Genomic DNA, 18,224 nt, shown 5'->3' with positions numbered 1-18,224 from the left:
GGGGTTACCGTGGATACCGCAGACAAGTGCCTCGAGGTGTTTTTGAAATCCAATTAAAAAATAGTTAGCAACAATAATTATCATTCACACAAGGTTAAGGGGAGATGACTTGACACAATCGTTCTTTTTTTATTGTCCTTTTGTGGAAAAACCTTTACAAACTTGTTCTGTTCCTCTCTAAATCAAGTTCTCATATTCAAAGTATTCAAAAAAAAAAGGGAAAGTGACCCTGATCCTTGGCAATATGAGTTATCTAAACATGATTATCCATAACTCTCTCTCACATTTCAGTATCTGGCCTCTCACACGCATATGGACCCATTTATTTCCATTGGAAAACCTCTAAGAATACTTGACTATTGCGTCTTTTAACCTTTTGACCTCTGACCTTTCCAGCTCCCAGCGCTCCCAGCTTCATCCACTTCAGTGAGCTGACCACCACCTCGGTCAATGTGTCCTGGGGCGAGCCCACCTTCCCCAACGGCATCATCGAGGGCTACCGCCTGGTCTACGAGCCCTGCACCCCGGTGGATGGTGAGCGCTCTTTCTCACCGCGTTCCACTTTGCTTCAAATAAAGCTGTGATAGGATCATCAATAAACTTGTGTAGAATTTGACTTTTTGTTTTGGATCAATTCGCCTGCTGCTGTGCATTCTTCTCGAAATCATTACCTTGATCTTTAACAGCTTGTATGCCATCGCAACCTTTTATACATGAATGTATCCTCTATTATTATCGCAAATGAGCCGAAATGTGAACATATTTCCCACTACTAATTCCATGATTGTGTGTGTGTGTGTGTGTACCTGTTGTTGAGTCCCACACTGCCTGGCCCCGTGTAAGACCTGCTCTAAATGTGGTTTGTTTGTCTAGAGTCCTCAGTGGCCTGTGCCGACTGTCTTCACTCCCCCTCCCCCCCAGGCGTCAGTAAGACAGTGACGGTGGATGTGAAGGGGAGCGGCCCGCTGTGGCTGAAGCTCAGGGACCTGGCCGACGGCATCACCTACAACTTCCGCATCCGGGCCAAGACTTTCATCTACGGGCCCGAGGTGGAGGCCAACATCACCACCGGCCCGGGAGAAGGTAGCGGCCCGGCGAAACGTCTGTTTTTAAATAGGGCTGGGCACGTTAAAGCGTTATAAATGTGTTATAAACACGTTAACGCAGCACTCCAATCACGCCGACATTTATTCTACCATGCGTTAACTGCATGTTGTTGTTTTTTTTTGCATGGGGAGGCATTGATGCAGCGCATTGACGGCGCGTGTGAGCCTCCAGACGCTCTGTCGTCAGGATAAAACACAAGTTGTGTGACTATTGTGTGACTGTTGCTCTCACTGTTATCTCAGAGTTAGAGTTTGTAGCGTTCCCCTCCGACAGATGCACTTTAGAGATCGTATCTTTAGCAGTTAAACGGCACACTATGCTAAGATGCTCCATTTATCGCCTTCAAAATAAAAGCGCCTTGCCTCAAAACAGAAAACCAGATACTTTTTTGCTTACGGCAGACAAAAAGCATGCAACAAAAACAACAAAATTGATTGACAAATCGTTTCTAACTTTTTCACCTTTGCCCAGCCTTAGTTTTTTAATTCTTCATTTAAAATGCTCGAACTTCTAACACCTTGATAATGTTTTTTCCCCTCAGGAGCGCCGGGACCCCCCGGAGAACCTTTTATCACGCGCTATGGTTCGGCCCTGACCATCCACTGGACCAGCGGGGACCCGGGACGTGCGCCCATCACGCGCTACGTGATCGAGGCCAGACCTTCAGGTGGGTACCTCAGCTGCATCGCGTTGAGGCTCCAGAGAGTCGAGGTCTCGCCTATTTTAGTTATTTTTGCGAGTCCTGACTCACGGCTCACAGCAAAGAGAAGTGAATATGATCACATGACATCATACCAGCAAAACTACGACAGCTTTGATGTCAATACATGTACATGTCCCAGACACGAAAACATGCTTTATTTTTAACCCACAACTTCTGTTTTCGTTTCAAAATAAAAGCCCTCTAGCATCTTTCTGTGGACAGAAACAAGGCTTTATTCTGAAATATTTTCAAGATATGTGCAAATGAGCACACACTTCACCTTTTCTTTCTTCTGTCTGAAATAAAAATCACATATAAATAAATTAAATAAACCATTTCTTTCCATTATGAAAGACAAGCTCTATATGAAAGGATGCATATGATCACCACTTTAGCTGAGGATGTGTTAACCTTCCCTTATTTTAACCTCCTTGATTCTTTAATGAAGGAAAAGCGGTGTAAAGTTTCAACATCTGCTGCCCTGAAGTCTGTCCCGCTGGTATTTTAATGGGTTATTGATCGGGGCGCTGCATTTGAGACAATTGGCATCAGCTTTCAGTTTTGATTGACAGGCCTCGGTCAGGTTGAGGAGGTGATGGATGGGAGGGATATGGTTCACTACTTTGAAGGGGGTTGTTCGGCCTAGATTTTAAGGAGGATTAGCAACACTGTTAATTATAATTTACAGCGTAGGAAGATGCTTGATCATCCTCTCGTCTCCATATGCCACGGGCCGTAACGCTCTGCGGTGTCATATAACTTGATGACTGTGTTTGTCCTCAAAATCTAATAACGTCAGCTTTTTTAAACTTTAGCCCAAATTTAACAACACAACAAATAACCTCAGGTGCTTGTTTATGACTGTGTAAAAGAGTCCAACTTACATTAATGTTTACAAGCAGCAACTTGAAATAAATGATCTCTGGCAGGATTTCCAAAGCACCTTTGAAATATGGCTGCCGCGTGTATTTATGATTTTATTTTTTGGTCGCTGTAAATTTTACGAGGAGCACTGGAATTGATGGATTGTGTAATATTTTGCAGGAATTATGAATTGTCGCTGCCAGCCCGACCGAAGCCTTTTGTCAACCGACCCGTTAACAAAGACATATTGACGTTGTTCAAATGTTTTTTTTACGAGTTTCGTTTTCTCATCAGACCCATGCAAAATGTGCTCCTTTACAGATGAGGGATTGTGGGATATCCTAATCAAGGACATCCCCAAGGAGGTGACGTCACACACATTCAACATGGACATCCTGAAGCAGGGGGTCAGTTACGACTTCAGGGTGATCGGCGTGAACGACTACGGCTACGGCTCCCCCAGCCTCCCTTCTCCTTCCATATCTGGTGAGCTTTCGTGTGTTTCTTGACGATAAGAAATTTGAATTATAGACTGAATTAAACCCCTTGAGGTTAGTTAGAGATCACACAAATATATGACAGGTTGTTTTGAACCAGCCTGAATTCCAATTTCCTTTTGTCCAGCCCAAAAAGTGGCGCCCTTCTACGAGGAGTGGTGGTTCCTGGTTGTGGTGGCGTTGGTGGGCCTCATCTTCATCCTGCTGCTGGTCTTCATCCTCATCATCCGGGGCCAGAGCAAGAAGTATGCCAAGAAGTCTGAATCAGGTGAGTGCACGCAACTAAATGGAGAGATTTCTCACATGCCACTCGTGGGTGGCATGGAAGGCCGAGACTCTGATGACTCAATCCTTGAGGGTTCGTATCGTAATTTTGAACGATAAGCAGGAGAATGAGTAGAAGGGTAGAGAAGTAGGGGGAGCAGGAAGAAGGGTGCATACTTGTCCATTCAGTGCAGCCCTGACATCAGCGCGTATTTCCCTCAGCTCAGCACTTCTGCCATAGCTGTTGAGCTGCCAGGCATTGGAGGAGAAGGGAGGAGAAGGGAGGTGGGGGGTCCCTGCGGGTCACTGCCCATCTTCCTGACTGACGGAGGAAAAACAAGAAGTTCCTTCTCACTCTTAACACAAAGACGCCCCATATTCCTCTGCAGGAATCTGGCCACAGGACCTCCGAGCGGGTTTTTCTCTTTTTCTGTGTGTTTTGCGTAACCACCAGTTGACCTCGAGTCGCCCTCCGCAGCGACCGCGGAGGTCCCGGCCTCTCGCTCGAGAGTCTGAGCATGACCGAGAAGTGGTTTTGACCAAAAAGCATTGGCAAGCAGCGAGCGCCTCCGAACATTAATGTGAAGCGGCGAGCGGCATGCGCAAGCTCGTCGCTCTGAGTTCATGGCGGCGAACGCGGGGGCGGATCGATTAATCGCGAGGGACAGTCGGGAGTCGGCGCAAAATAGTTGTGTTATTGCCCAACAGAGAGGAAGACTCATGTGTCAGTATTTTGGTGTCGTCTAACATGACTTTGTGAATGTGCTTTGTGGTATTCGGTGTGTCATTCCACCTTTCAGTCTTCCTGCAGTCTTGTGACATAGATCTCCGTGTGAAAGCTTCCTGCTTCAACAGAGAAGAAGCAAAGCTGTACAAGCAAGTGTTGAGACTTGAAATAGATTCAGTCTTAAAGGAATAAGTCAATATTTTTGAGGAATAGACTGATTTGACATTTGTGCTGAAAATTTCGCAAGAAAAAGTCGCAAAAATGTGTTTTTGAGTCGACTTTGACTTCAAACTTGAAATCAAAAACACGCAAATCTTCAGGTTTGACCTCTTAATGTCCAAGAACTTTTAAAAAAATTTTTTTATACAGCACAACTTTTTTAACACCTGTATATTTAAAGCTGTGCTATCGACACGATGCACAGATTTAGAAGGAAAACATCCAAATCCCATTTAAGACCTCATGACAGCTTTTACCTCAAGGATTCAATTCATCCTTAAGCATTCACTCGTTCATTATTTTGCTTCAGGTGGTTCATCTGTCCGTGTTTTCCGTTCCTTATTCCTAATTTAGTTCACATCATTCCACCTCCACCACCACCCACCTTCCCGCACACTAACCTGCCTGTCCGTCCGGCCTGTGGTAACACAGTGTCTCTGTACGTGTGTCCAGGGAACAACTCCAACTGCAACGCTCTGACCCACGGAGACCTGGTCAGCCTGGACGAAGGTCGCTTCCCGGCCCTGGAGCTCAACAACCGAAGGCTGTCCGTGAAAAACTCATTCTGCCGGAAGAACGGCGTCTACACCAGGTCGGTGCTCCGAAAATAAGTGCAGATTATACTTAAACCACGGGTCAAAATTAAATAACCGCATGGCAAGATAATTGGGTGATCTGTGGAAACATTTTCAGCTCTGTTGGAGAAGAAGAAAAAAACACTCGCCGCATGACAACTTGGACTTAAATCCACTCTTCCTGCTATCTAAAAGCAGCGTGTATAGAAAGACTCTACAGCTTCCATTTTAATGAGCTTCTGTGTGTCAGTGAGTTCCCAGCTGCAGGACATGCAGCCTGCTGAGACCGTGACCTTGTTAATAATATCGCTCTGACTGACACGTGCGCTGAGAACACTGCAGGGACCGAGTCGCGAGTCCAACTTTGGATCCGACTGCAGATCATTAACACCCGTTAATCCAAGAGGCGGATGCAGTCGGTCGCACTCTTGACGACAGGTGAAAGGTTTTGTGGCAGTTTGTCAGAAAGTGACTGTATTTTACATGGATGTCTTAACTTTCTGCAGCAGAGAAGAAGTGATTCGGAGGAGGTGGAGGACAGGTGCACTGTGATGTTTCACCGGAAATACACGTGTGTGTGTGTGTGTGTGTGTGTCTTAGTGGGGGAAAAAGTGCATTGTTTGGCGTGTGAGCACGTGTGAGGAATACGTGAATGTGTGTGCGTCTGTACGTGTGGACGCGAGTGCGGCCTCGCGGACACATCAAAGCCGCTGCCGGTCTTTGAGGAGCTTCCAGGCTGCTTTCCTATTATGTCTGCGGGCTTGAAGTGGGAGGCGGGGAGAGTGAAAGAATGCACAGATGTACTTTCAGACTCGGCACTCTTTTGAACTCAAAGCCCACATCGGAGGAACCGTAATCCCAACACCTGAGCCCCCCCCAACACACACACACACGATTATAGATTAATGCCACATCTTGATCCCCCCGGTCTCAGAGTAGCAAAGGCAAGATGAAGTCCCCCGCCTGATACTGGGATCAGGAATCAAACATTCCTAATCCCACCGCGTTCGTTTTCTAATTCAGAGGCCGTGTCGGACAGCAAAATGTCATTTTGTGTTTTGATTTTCGGATACAGAGACTTTCCCCGCGTGGAGATCGTCTGTCCGGAGTTTAGCGAGAGTGACCGATGACGATAAACTCCTGCAACGTCACGGAGAAGTCAACTCGGTTCACTCCGAGTGACTGGCAACTGGATCCGGTCTCTTATTATGCATTATTAATGTGCCTTTTTTTTAGCACTGTAAGGAGGGTTAAAAAAGGATGTAAATTGTCTGTTTCCACTTGACATTGCCACTTCCGGTTAAAAAGAATCAATTTCGGTTTTTAACGCGGCCCTCCAGTTTATGTTTATGTACGACATCGGCGGTCCGGATCCACTCTGGCGGCACATAGACTCGCTCACGAGAGTCCGAATGTGTTTTACTGCCCGTTACGTGTAAGAGGAGCGGATTATCGCACGGCTTTGTGTCCTTTTTCCTCTTTCAAAAGTCTGAAATACACACACTGACACGGTGGTTCAAGGGGGGTTTTAAGGTCTCGCTGAAGTAATTTCTGTGTAGATTAACGTGGTTTGAAACACCGATGAGTGACGAAGCTCTTGAGCACTTCAGACATGTTAATGAGTCCCTGCAGGCGATTTGAAGCGAGAGGAGAGAGAGAGGCCGATAATGAGTGGAGACCAGAGGCAGATTTGATTTCACCCTCCCGCCCCATCACTTCTCATCCTCCCTCCTCCCTCCCCGACACACTGCTGACTGAATTGTGCTGTGGGGGGGATTAAGTAGTGGACCCGTCTCTGATAAATAATTCACACCACACTCGACGGTGTAAGAGAGCTAAGGAGAGGAGGTGAGAGTGGGTTGAGCTTACTCAATGTTTTTAAACAGGCACTTTATCATAATGCCCCCCACACACCCCCCTCTCACCCCAACAGCATTTCTTCACACCGACATCAATAAATTGTCGCTGAGGATATTGTGTTTGGTCATTAATTTAAAAGAAAAGATGTTGTTTATTTCTTTTTAGCTAGCTACAAAGACACTTTTATCAGATTAGACGATCACTTCACAGGATGAACTGCGTGGTCTATTTATCAGAAATGTACTCGACGACTATTAAAAAAATGCTTTCTTGGCATTCATTTACTTGATTCATTATGCTAATACTTCATTTATATCCCCCAAACGCATCACGCTTTAACAGTTGTAGGTATGCTTGTGCAAATTCCAATCATAAACAGATATTAATTGTAAGGTAGAGGTAAAAAAGTTGTACAGATGTACATGAATTTCTATCTGCAAACACTCAACATTGAGAAAGATTATACAAGTGATTCTTACATACATACATACATATATATATATATATAAATTTCTTTTTAAATGCCTTTAAATTAATTTTCTAAATTTTAATTTATTTAAATTTAATTGTCTTTTTCATCCCTTAATATTGTAAGTTGTCAGCACAGACATGTGTAACATGTACGCTCGCGTCACCCCACGCGAGAGAATTATTGCTAATTTAAAATTACTCCAATTGAATTAATATTAATTGAATCATCGCTGGCGTTGTGATTATTTTCCTCGTGGAGTTTTTGCATGTCGTCCACGTTCAAGAAAACCACTTGTGAAAAAGTGCTGGAAGTTGTCCACAACATTTCTGAAATGCTTTCAAAATGCACTTATTTGGAAAAATGCTAATGCCGGTTTCCAACGGAGCAAAGCGGCCGTGTGTGTGTGGGTGCATGTGGGTATGTGTGTGTGTGTGTGTGTGTGTGTGTGTGTGTGTCTCCGCTGGCAGCGGCAGGCGGCCGACACTGTGGCCTGAAAAGTCAACAGGAGTCAGCGTGTCCCAGTAGTCTCTGCCAAACCAGCACCAATCAGCAGAAACAGATGGGTGTTTGTTTAGCGGGACCGGCGACAGCGGAAAGTACGGAGGCGCTTATATGCACTGAGAGTTCTTTTTTCTTCTTTCATATTTATTTAAAGACCCCCCGACTCGAGCTCAGCATACGAGGAAATGTTTCTGTGCAGCATTTCATCTTTCTCTGCATTCTTCTAGCTCCGCTTAACGCCTCTCCTCCACCTCCGCACTCCCTCCTTTGCTCATCCCGGTCGCTTTAAACGTACACATCCGAATGGCATCGCCTGGCGGGACGCCGCGGACAAGCTAATCCGCGCAATGGTTCACGTGGGGCATCGGATAGCGAAGCCCCAGAGGGCGCCGTTTGTTTTCGATGACCCTCCCCCTTTTGAGCGCCGCGAGAGTTTAGTTTATAATTTAGTCACGAGGTGCCGCGGCGGTTTGACGTTCCACAGCCCGCGGCGAGGACCGGATCAGGGGGAATTATTCATTCCGGGAGAGACTGGAGGAAAGGGAAGCCATCTGATGAGCGTCCCATGATTCTCATCAAGCCGCACTCCCACACACTCAGACCGACAGTGAAGCGCTCACTGTGGTGTTTCAGACATGAGGCGGAGCAGGGGGGGCCTAGCATAGCTTTGACATCGTTTCTATTGGCTGTGATAGCGCTGTATTTAAGACGCCATTTTTGAGAGCGGTTAACAATTAGCAGTTAGCGGTTAGCTTTTAGCTGTTAGTGGGCGTTCAGGCCCAAATCATAAGCAGCTTAGCCTAAATGTCTGAACTACTTATTTAGAGGTAAACCTGAAGGTGACCACACCAGGAAAAACAAACTGTATTAACCCCAAATTGCTCAGGAAAAACTGTGCGCAAAAAGTTCAACAGGTCAAAGCTGAGCAAGGAAAGTGTGTGGGAAGTTTTGGAAATAATTCAAACTCTATCCTTCCATGCAAATTTGGCTAAACTTTTCAAATAGGTCTCATTATCACATTACTTTCATATGATACTTCTTATCTCAGCAAATACTTTGATAAAAACTACAAAAATAACAGTTTTTTTTTTAGGGGGCTAGCTTTCAATGTTCGAGTAGACATAATTCTTCGGTTGTGGAGAGGAACCAGCTGAATCTCTTCCTCTCTGCCCAGGTCTCCTCCTCGGCCCAGTCCCGGCAGCCTCCACTATTCAGACGAGGACGTCAGCACAAAGTACAACGACCTGATCCCGGCGGAGAGCAGCAGCCTGACGGAAAAACCCTCCGAAATCTCAGACTCACAGGTGCAGTAGCCGCTCTCCCTCTCTTCTCTACACTCCACATCTCGTCTGGTCTTCTGTGTGTGTGTAAAAATGTCCACCGTCCGTCTGCATTACGGGTGTATTCGTGGTATGTTTGTACCCGTCTGCGTGTGCACACCGTCATCTCCTTGAATTCCTTTTTTGGCGAATTCAGCTTTTTTTTTGCATCGTGGGCTGTCCAGTGTGTTTCGTGTCATTCTGTCCACGTGGTGTCTTTTTTTTATTCTCTCTGTCTCTCCATTCAACCTGAATGCCATTAAGCCCCAGCAGAGGTCATACGATACAATAACCGTAATGCACGAGGAGAGATGAGAGATTAATGACTTTTTTTTTTTTTAGACCGGGCAGTGGTCTGTGGAGACTGTCGCTCTGCAGACGTCCACCTGCGATCCAGGCCGCTGCTCTCGGCCACAGCGCTCGTTATGCGAGGCGGCGAGCGCACACGCAAAACCGGTTACGTATCGGTAGGAGCCGCTCCGCCTGCCAAGGCGGCGGCGGCACGATCCAACTTTCCTACGGAATATTTTTCCCCCCGCAAGTCAAGATCGGAGTCAGTGAAACTCATCTCTGAGGGAAAACTGAAATACTGTATTGGCTTTTCACTCCTCTTCTCTTCTTGTTGGCAGAAACCTAGCCTCATTAGCATAGCAGGTAGTCAGTTATCTTAGTTTTGAATCTCTTTTGAATTCCAGAGGCTTCTTGGCAGACACCGCCAGCACCGATAAATGAACAAGTAGCGCGTGAGTGTCTAACTTGTGGCATTCGCTGTGTGCTGAGCCAAACTGCTTTTGCCCGCTCAGGGAGTGCGATCAATAAATTCTGACTTTCTTTTCTGTCTCTTTTCTCTCTCCATCAATCAGTCTGCGTGCCGCCCTCATGTCTCTGATTTCCTGACTATTTTTCATTTCATTTTGGGGACTTTACTTTTATTCTTCGGGGAAAAAATGATGAATACATAATCTGAATCCTTTTTTTCCCCTCTATGTCTTATATGCACATATGTTGTTTATGTTTTTTTTGTGTCGCCTCTCTTCCCCCGGCTCTCTGCGGCGTGCAGCCTGGTTTTGATCCTCGTCAGATGAAAGCTTCAAGGGAGGGAGGGGGGGTAGTGGTCCTGAATTCCCTTGCTTTCAAACTTCCTTCAGTGTCCTCTTTTATCTGCAAATTCTCAAATTATCTCGGACCATCTCTCAGCTCTCGCCGTCCCGAGTGTGAATTCCGCAGCCGGTCGTCTCTCCCCACCTGGCCTTATCGGGGCCCTAAGTCCCATTTCCAGATCAAATGAAAATCTCCCAACAATGAATCATTACGGACAGGACCTTTTCGCGGCGCGATAACATCCCCCCCTTCCAAAAATGAAATCATTTCGTCATTTCATCGCCTGTGTGACACATCTACCGTCCGCACTTGTGTGTTGTCAAACACGGCCTTAATGCCGCCGCCGCCGCCTCCTCGACATGCGATGGCGCCCGCCCGCTGCCCCGCTGCGCATTCAAGGTACTGACGCTGGCTTTGACGGGCTGCCGCGCCACACAGAGCCCTCGCCTGTTACCCGAGGGCTCGTCCGCCGCGCCCTCGCCTCCCCCTCTCTCTGACAGGCCGCCATATCAGCACCCGACGGTGCAGAATCCAGGAATGCTCTTTGAAGTTTTATTGAGCGGATAACTCCGAGCTATCTGTATGACATTGCGCCGTCCTCTTTAATCCCTCCGGGGGAGTTTGGGGCTCCACCAGTAGGTATAAGTTGACTATTGTGCTCGTCGTCAGGAGGGGATTTAGAGGAAGCGAACATTGACTTGGCAGAGCGACAAGGCCACCATTACTGCTCTCTGCCCCCTGAAGGTAGTTCCCTATTGACTTTTTTTTCCCTTCCTTTAGAGTATTGTCTCTCTCGTTTGGCGAGGTTGCCTCCGTGGCACTGTTGTTCAAGACCAAAACCAGTCAAACATAGATGATCTCATCTCGTAGATCGTAGATCATGCTCTCTCTCTCTCTCTCTGCAGAGCGGCGCTCCGTGGGAGAGGAAGTAAAAAGCAACATGCTTTCTTTCTCCCTTCCTATCTATCTGCCTCGGTTTATTTCACTCTTTCTACACCCTCCTCCCACTCTCTGTCTCTCCAGCTACTGTAGCTTTTATTTTACATTTTGGCTGGGGCTCAACTGAGAGTGCCTTCTGCGATGTTTGGGTTGTCTCCAGTGACAACGCACCCCTTTGTTTTGACTAGCTAAGTCTGAAGCAGGATGTCACTGAAGGAACATCACGACCGCAAATGAAATAGAAATGTGTGTTTAATGATTTGAAGGCGTGTGCGCCGGGGGTAGAGACAGAAATGGAGGATGAAAAGGAGGAATTGTGAGATGAAAACTACCCCAAAAAGTCCCCTAAACTCCAGACGGGTGGCAAATTAAAAAAAAAGGAATACAATTAGTAGCAAAAGCACATGTTTCCATTAGTCTTATCAACGGTTTGGGATGGTACTAAAGCGCCACAACATCTCAAATCCCTTGATCCCACTGGTTCTGATAGAAGCAACATACATTATTGCAGTGAGAGGGGATTGGAGCTGCTAAAGAGGCCGATGTCCCGCCTTGATGATGACAAAGTACAACTTTCTCTTGATGCAGCGAGCATTTCTCTATGCCAAAAACACATTTCCCAACTCCTCCACTCTAATCCTTTTTTTCTTCCTTACACAGAAGTTGCAGAAAGCACACAAAAGTGTATGTACTCTGAAGGCCTCTGGACTTTTTTAATCCCCCCTCGAGCCCCACATACACTGTCTTTGTCTGCGAGGGACCCCCTGCTGTGTTCACTTCATCAACGAGACTGACATAGACGGCCCCCCCTTCCCTTCCCCCCTCCTCATTGCAATAATCCATAACTAGAGGACAAAGGACTGACCCACTCTGTGGTAGTGGGGTATGCGTGCATTACATTTTTGGGGGGGGTTGGTGGAGGCTGTGCTCGCCAGAAGATTGTTGTTTCAGCCTCAGGCCGTGATACAAACCGTAAGGAAAGGAAATCTATCAACACAGCACCTTTTAACTTTTACTTAATCGTGAATCTTGAGGCAAATATGACAGCGTACGCCCCTTTCACTCGAACTCTGTCTAGATTGAGGTCAAAGGTCAAAGTTCAGGGGATAGATTGTCTGAACACCTGCTCCTTTTTTTGCTGACAATGACCAATATATCACCAAATAGTAATTGTGTCCAATAGTTCATGCACATCCATTGTTTAACCCCCCACTCCTCTCCCACATTGTTCTCCCTTCACGACGTTAGCGATTGCAAACAAGAGCACAAGGCAACTTTATGACGCTGACGATAAAGTAAACTACTGTCAAGAGGTTTCGCCTGTTAATTGGATAGATGTCTTAATCGCTTTCTCTGCCTAATTTAACGACATAACGATGTAAACATGTGTAATGATTGTCGCTGGCAGGCTGGTGTGTGTCTGTTTCGCACACATCGTCGCATACGTAAGATGTCGGTTCCCCCGAGGCCGAGGTGCGATGCTGCGTCTCGTGCCTTAAAGTCTCTTTCCTTCACAGCATTCGGCTCCAGTAATTAGCTCGTAATGAGTTGAAGCGGAGGAGCTGGTTTTTCCGCGGGGCCGCGCGACGCCCCGCGAGGCAATTCGGCAAACATCTCCGCTGTCGGTCCCTCGATTGGATCCGTGAGTTATTTCCGTTCGAGACTGATTATGAACCGAAAGCGAAAAGGAGGACAGATTGCGTCGGTTCATACTCGTACGCGACAACTGTCGCGAGTACACTCCAAAGCCGAGCAGCCCGGCAACCGGCGCTCCTTCACACACACACACACACACACACACACACAACTTGAGTGGTGTTTCTTCTTCTCTCCATGCAGCGTTAAGTCTTTCAGAGTGAGGTAATACCACTCGAAGCGGCTCGGTATGCCTTGTCGTGTCCACCGTGAACGGATCCCCGCCGTGACTGGATTGCCCGTCAGCACCGGTCGGCCTCAAGTATTTACAACTAGGGAACAATATTACAGGATGGACAACAAACACAGGAAGGCTGTTGTGATTCTCAGACTTGTGCTCTATGATATAAAAGAAAGTTATGGGATACAAAGAAGACATTCGGATCGTCGTGAGCCAAACCTTCCAAGACATAACGTCTGCCTTTGATTAGTTTAGTAGAGGGGAACACTTTCTATTGTTCGGAACCAAATAATTCTTTTTTTTAAAAGGCCTATTTTGACATTGACATACTCTTCTGAAAGCCGAAGAAGACAAGTCCTCTGAAGGGGGTTCGCTGAAGGAGACGTGAGCCATGTGGCGGCTGAAGGGGGGAATCTGAGCCTCCTGCCAGATGCGTCGCATGTGTGCCGAGACGATATCCAGCGAGAGCGCCGCGCGCTCTGGAGTGCATCCTCCGAGTCGTGTTCCTGCACGGCGAGATTGAACATGATAATGCGAAGGGGTTGGGAGGGGGAGCGATAAAGAACCTGGAAGACAGTCACAGTTATCAGCACCATTTTCATGGCGTACTCTCGTGAAGAGACTAAGCCTCTTCGGGGGGGAATTACAGGGGTGACAATTTTTTGGGGCCGCTGCGTTCGTTCTCATGCGTCCAGGTGATTAATCACAGGCGAGCGAGCCAATTGGCAGCTCGCTCTCGAGGCAATTAGTTGACCATGAGCAATCCCCCGCCGAGTGCTCAATGATCACATCGCTTCTCGTCTTGATGCGGGGGATGTTTCTTGACGTGGATACAAGAGCGTTCCCGAGGTGGAGGCTCAGCGGCGGGAATGTGCTCCTGGGGTTGGTGTCATTTCTGTGGCGTTGGAGGGTTCAAACTGACTTAAATAACAAGGAAAATACAGTATACTTCCTTCAAAAAGTAAATCAATGTTTGAGAATGCACTGCTTGTTATTTTATTTTTTTAGCTTTTTCACACCATTCACCCAGAATGGCCCAAAGGACCTATACATGTGTATAACATATCTATGATTATCATCGTCATGACTGGGCCATTTGAATCATTCTGTTATGGTGATGTACTGTAAAACCCATTGTTTTGTTCACCCATAGGAGGCGCTGGTGTTTTCATATGGGACAGGTGGCCTACATACACTTCCACTGCATTTGGTGAGGTTCCTGTGGCGTCCTGCTTTGAATGTTTGTAGCCTGATAGGTGACTGGTTTCCTCTTGCTAGTCCCCCATCCAAATCCTCTGCCTCGGATTCCCATTCAAGGTTTTATGTGGCACACTGTGCTACACAACACCAAACCCCGCCCCCGTCTCGCCGGCGGGGATGCAGGGATCTGAGACACACCGATTGAGTCCAGAAGAGACAATTGACCTTTGCCATTCTTTGTGTTGATGGTCCGTTTGCAAATGCACGCTCCAGTAACAAGTCATCATCCCTCCCGTCATCATGCTTTGACCACGTTTGGTGTCCATGTGTTCTCGTGCCGTGTTGTAAATGTAAGTGCGTGTGCATGCGTGTGCCGTTTTGAGACGGGGATGTCTGTGAATCGACGGTAATTCAATAACTTCATGTTCATTTACATTCGTAGCCTCGGCATCTCTAAACTGCTCCAAAACCACTACAGAGTCCCACCGTGCTGACGCCGTAATGTTGAAGTCTCCTCTTCGTTGTCTTTCCTTCGCAGGGCAGCGACAGTGAGTACGAGGTGGACCCCAACCGGCAGAAGACGCACTCCTTCGTCAACCACTACATCAGCGACCCCACGTACTACAACTCCTGGCGGCGCCAGCAGAAAGGCATATCCCGGGCGCAGGCCTACAGCTACACCGAGTCCGAGTCGGGCGACCCGGATCACTGCGCCCCGCCGCCGCTGCCTCCTCTACCTCCGCTGCCGCCCCAGCTCAGCTCGCCCAGCCCCCAGCTCGGCTCGCCAAGCCCCCTGCCTCAGCAAGCCCAGGGCCAGCCTCAGGGGCCGCCTCAGGGCCCGCCTCAAGGCCCCAACCCCCAGGGCCAAGGCAGCCTGTTTAGGCCCAAGGGTAGCCGGACTCCGACCCCCTCCCAACAGAGCTCCAACCCCCCGAGCCAGCACAGCACCCTCTACAGGCCCCCTAGCAGCCTCGCCCCCGGCTCGCGGGCCCCAATCGCTGGCTTCTCCTCCTTTGTGTGAAGAAAAAGAAAAAAAAAATGCTGAAAAAGGACATCAAAACTTCTGGAAATAACTGCCGCACCGTGTGTTGAAGGAGAACACAGAAGCGCGCAGTCGACCCATTCAAGTCATTTACAGCGCTCACGCTTTTGATTACTTTTATTTCCTCTCTCTTTTATACGTGTTACTGTTCTTTAGTCAGCCTGGAAACATGCAGAACACTATGAGACTTTATGAAACACTTTTTTTATTGTTTAATGTGTGGACGTGTGCCAGTGTAGATTTCTCCCACCACTTTGGTAAAATACTCTTTTTTTGCGTTTATTTTGCTATTTGAACTATTTGCATGCATGACTTTTTTCTCACGTTTTTTTTGTTTTTTTTGCGTTACTTTTCCTTGGAAACATTCAAATGGTAATCTCTTTGATTCTGTACAAAGTCACAAGAATCTTTGAAAACACATGCATATAAATATATATATATATATAAACATATATATAGTAGATGTACCTAAAAGACAAAATCAAGTCAATGCAGAGTCTGCGTTGATAGAGACTGAAAAACATGATATGACGGAAGCATATCGTGGAAGTGAACGGACAAAGTGATGGTTTGGACTGGATGAACTGGATGTAAAGATGAGGACAGACGTGGATGTGGAACTTCATGCCAAATTGAACACATTTAAATGTGTTGGAGGGGGGCGAGGAGGGGATTATTAGCGGACGCTGGCGACACGATCCACGCTGCCTCGAGCCTACAGCACACTACTAATGCATCGAAAAAACCTGACACATGGCCGCGGCGGGGTCAAAGGTCAATGACTTGTGCCCGCGCCTGAGGGATTCTCCTGCAGATATATGAAATGAGTGTATCAAAGTCAAGTGAAAAAAGTGTTTAAGTCTTTTTTTTGTGAGTGTGTTAAAGTGGATCAGAGATGCCTTGATAGAGAAACAATTATTTATGATATCTGGTACCAATTGTTACTGAAACTGCTGAGGGTGCCCTTGACTGCGGCGCCGCTTAATGGACTGGCCACGCGCTCCGAGAGCCTTCTTTTAATCCTGACAGATGTGGGCTGTGAAGTCATTCGCATTCACGACCCATATTTCTTTTCACCCTTTTGCTGGCTCACACACACACACACACACACAGACACACGTCAGTCTCATTTTCTGCCCGAAATGCTTTTGAAATCTGACCCGAGAGCCTCAGAGACTCCCTGAAGTCGACCGGCACGGTCACATGTGGGCACAGCTGCTGGTTCTGCTAAAATGTTAACGGTGAGATTTTGATAAGAAACAAAAGTTGTTGTTGTTTTTTTTCTCTGCTCACAATCACGGGGCAGCGCTGGGCCTGCGTCAAGAGATGATGTCATCGAATTGCCTCACCTCTTTTTCCCTTTTGTGTATCAATCAATCACGCTGTACTATTCAGGTGTGACTGTATCGTCCCCAAATGCTAATGCATTTGTGTATGTGTGTGCGTGCGTGTGTGTGTGTGTGTGTGCGCGTGCATGTGTATATGTGCGTGTGGTTACACTTCTTGTGCATAAGCTTTACAGATCATTCACTGTGTGTCTGGTTCTAAAGAGATTGTCCTGCAGCATCTGTAAACCCGCCTGGAGCGACGCCACGAGAGGGCTGGCGCCGTCCGGCCGCCCGCCAGGCGCACTCATAACGCTATAGTGAAGACTCAGTGGTGTGTTCCTAGTTTTCATAGTTAAAACAAAAAAAAAAAACGAAAGAAAGAAAGAACAAAAAAAAAACTTTATTTTATTTTCCTTTTTTTTTGTTTTTTTCCTCTGTGGGGTGATTTCATTGTACGCAACAAAAGCTTATCATGCAGAATCTGAATGAATATATGATCACAGTACATTTCTGAAATAAATTATTTTTGAATGTTAGCGGTTCTGGTGCTCAATTGGATACAGGAGGTCAACTTTTGCCACGACAAACGCCGACAACGAGATGAAACAGAGGTCGCCTTGAAGGAAGTCCACTCCTCTAACCCACCAACGCTCCATATCAGCAGTGGATGAAAGAACGTAAAGGACTATTTTTCCGTCTGCGTGCACCTTGTAATTCGTATTTCCAAGATAAACAGTGTGAGCGTGTGAAATCTTATCGTGTCACAGAAAAAAAGCGCCTTACCTTTTTAAATGACAAGTCGTGAAAAACATCAAAGGGAAAGCGCGCTTAAAATGTGAGAGCACAAAATGCTCCGGGTATAAATGCTTTTTAGCGCATAGGTCTGTCTGTGGCTAATTAGTTGATGCAATTTCACCTAACCTTAGTGTTACTCAGGGCAGCAATAAATTGGATCAGTGCAGATGCTGTGAAATCCTGTTATCTGGTTACAAATGTCCCCTCCGGACTTTTTCCATCTTCCTTTGAGCTCCACAATTCATTAGCTCATCGTTCGTTCCTTGGTCGAATAAACTGGCTCAGATGGCCCTTTAAACCTATCGGGCTGCACATAAGTGAGACCTGTAGTATATACTGTGTATTTAAGGCATAAGCAAGTGTGTACCTGAACTAACAGAGACACACTTGCATGACGGGAGCACATGCACATTGTCAGATATGGTGTTGGGTGCTAATTGGATCACATTCGACTTGATCCAGGGCTAACCTACTAAACACACGGGCGTGAGAAGAGAGGAGATTAGACGGGATAGGACAGAACAGGGAACTGGAACGAGCGGGTTCAGAGCGCTAATCCCTTATTTTTGAAAACACATGGGAAATGTCCCTTCTGACAGAGGAATCGCGGACAGGAGGCATTTCACTTGCCTAAAAAAAGTCCTTCTGTCTCACTTTAGCTCTCCCTCAGGAAATGAATGACAGAAGAAAGCGAGCCGGTGGTCCCTGTTTGAAAAAAAAAGAAGGGAGCCCAGTGTACTAAATAGCTCTGAACCCTCAGTTGGAATAATAAAGGATTCAGACAGAAGGTGTGGTTCAAAGGAGTTAGAAACCCTGAATTTAATTGCCTCATTTG

At 46.8% G+C, this 18,224-nt stretch overlaps 1 protein-coding gene across 1 annotated transcript in view; it reads left to right on the top strand.

The window, feature by feature from the left end:
• sdk2b (sidekick cell adhesion molecule 2b) overlaps window positions 1-17,130 on the top strand; it is a 235,086-nt gene extending 217,956 nt beyond the window's left edge. Inside the window, exons 38-45 of the mRNA XM_068583252.1 lie at window positions 397-534; window positions 922-1,083; window positions 1,649-1,774; window positions 2,996-3,160; window positions 3,299-3,439; window positions 4,835-4,973; window positions 8,964-9,093; window positions 14,763-17,130. Of these exons, the coding sequence (XP_068439353.1) occupies window positions 397-534; window positions 922-1,083; window positions 1,649-1,774; window positions 2,996-3,160; window positions 3,299-3,439; window positions 4,835-4,973; window positions 8,964-9,093; window positions 14,763-15,245 (1,484 nt within the window). The 3' untranslated portion in view covers window positions 15,246-17,130. The remainder of the gene's footprint in view (window positions 1-396; window positions 535-921; window positions 1,084-1,648; window positions 1,775-2,995; window positions 3,161-3,298; window positions 3,440-4,834; window positions 4,974-8,963; window positions 9,094-14,762) is intronic.
• Window positions 17,131-18,224: the final 1,094 nt, after the last annotated feature.

Source organism: Clinocottus analis, unplaced genomic scaffold (assembly GCF_023055335.1).
Source record: "Clinocottus analis isolate CAN_PGR_092001 unplaced genomic scaffold, fCliAna1.0.p SCAF_19, whole genome shotgun sequence".
Classification (NCBI taxonomy): Eukaryota; Metazoa; Chordata; class Actinopteri; order Perciformes; family Cottidae; genus Clinocottus; species Clinocottus analis.
This window is presented reverse-complemented; position numbering and strand designations above follow the sequence as displayed.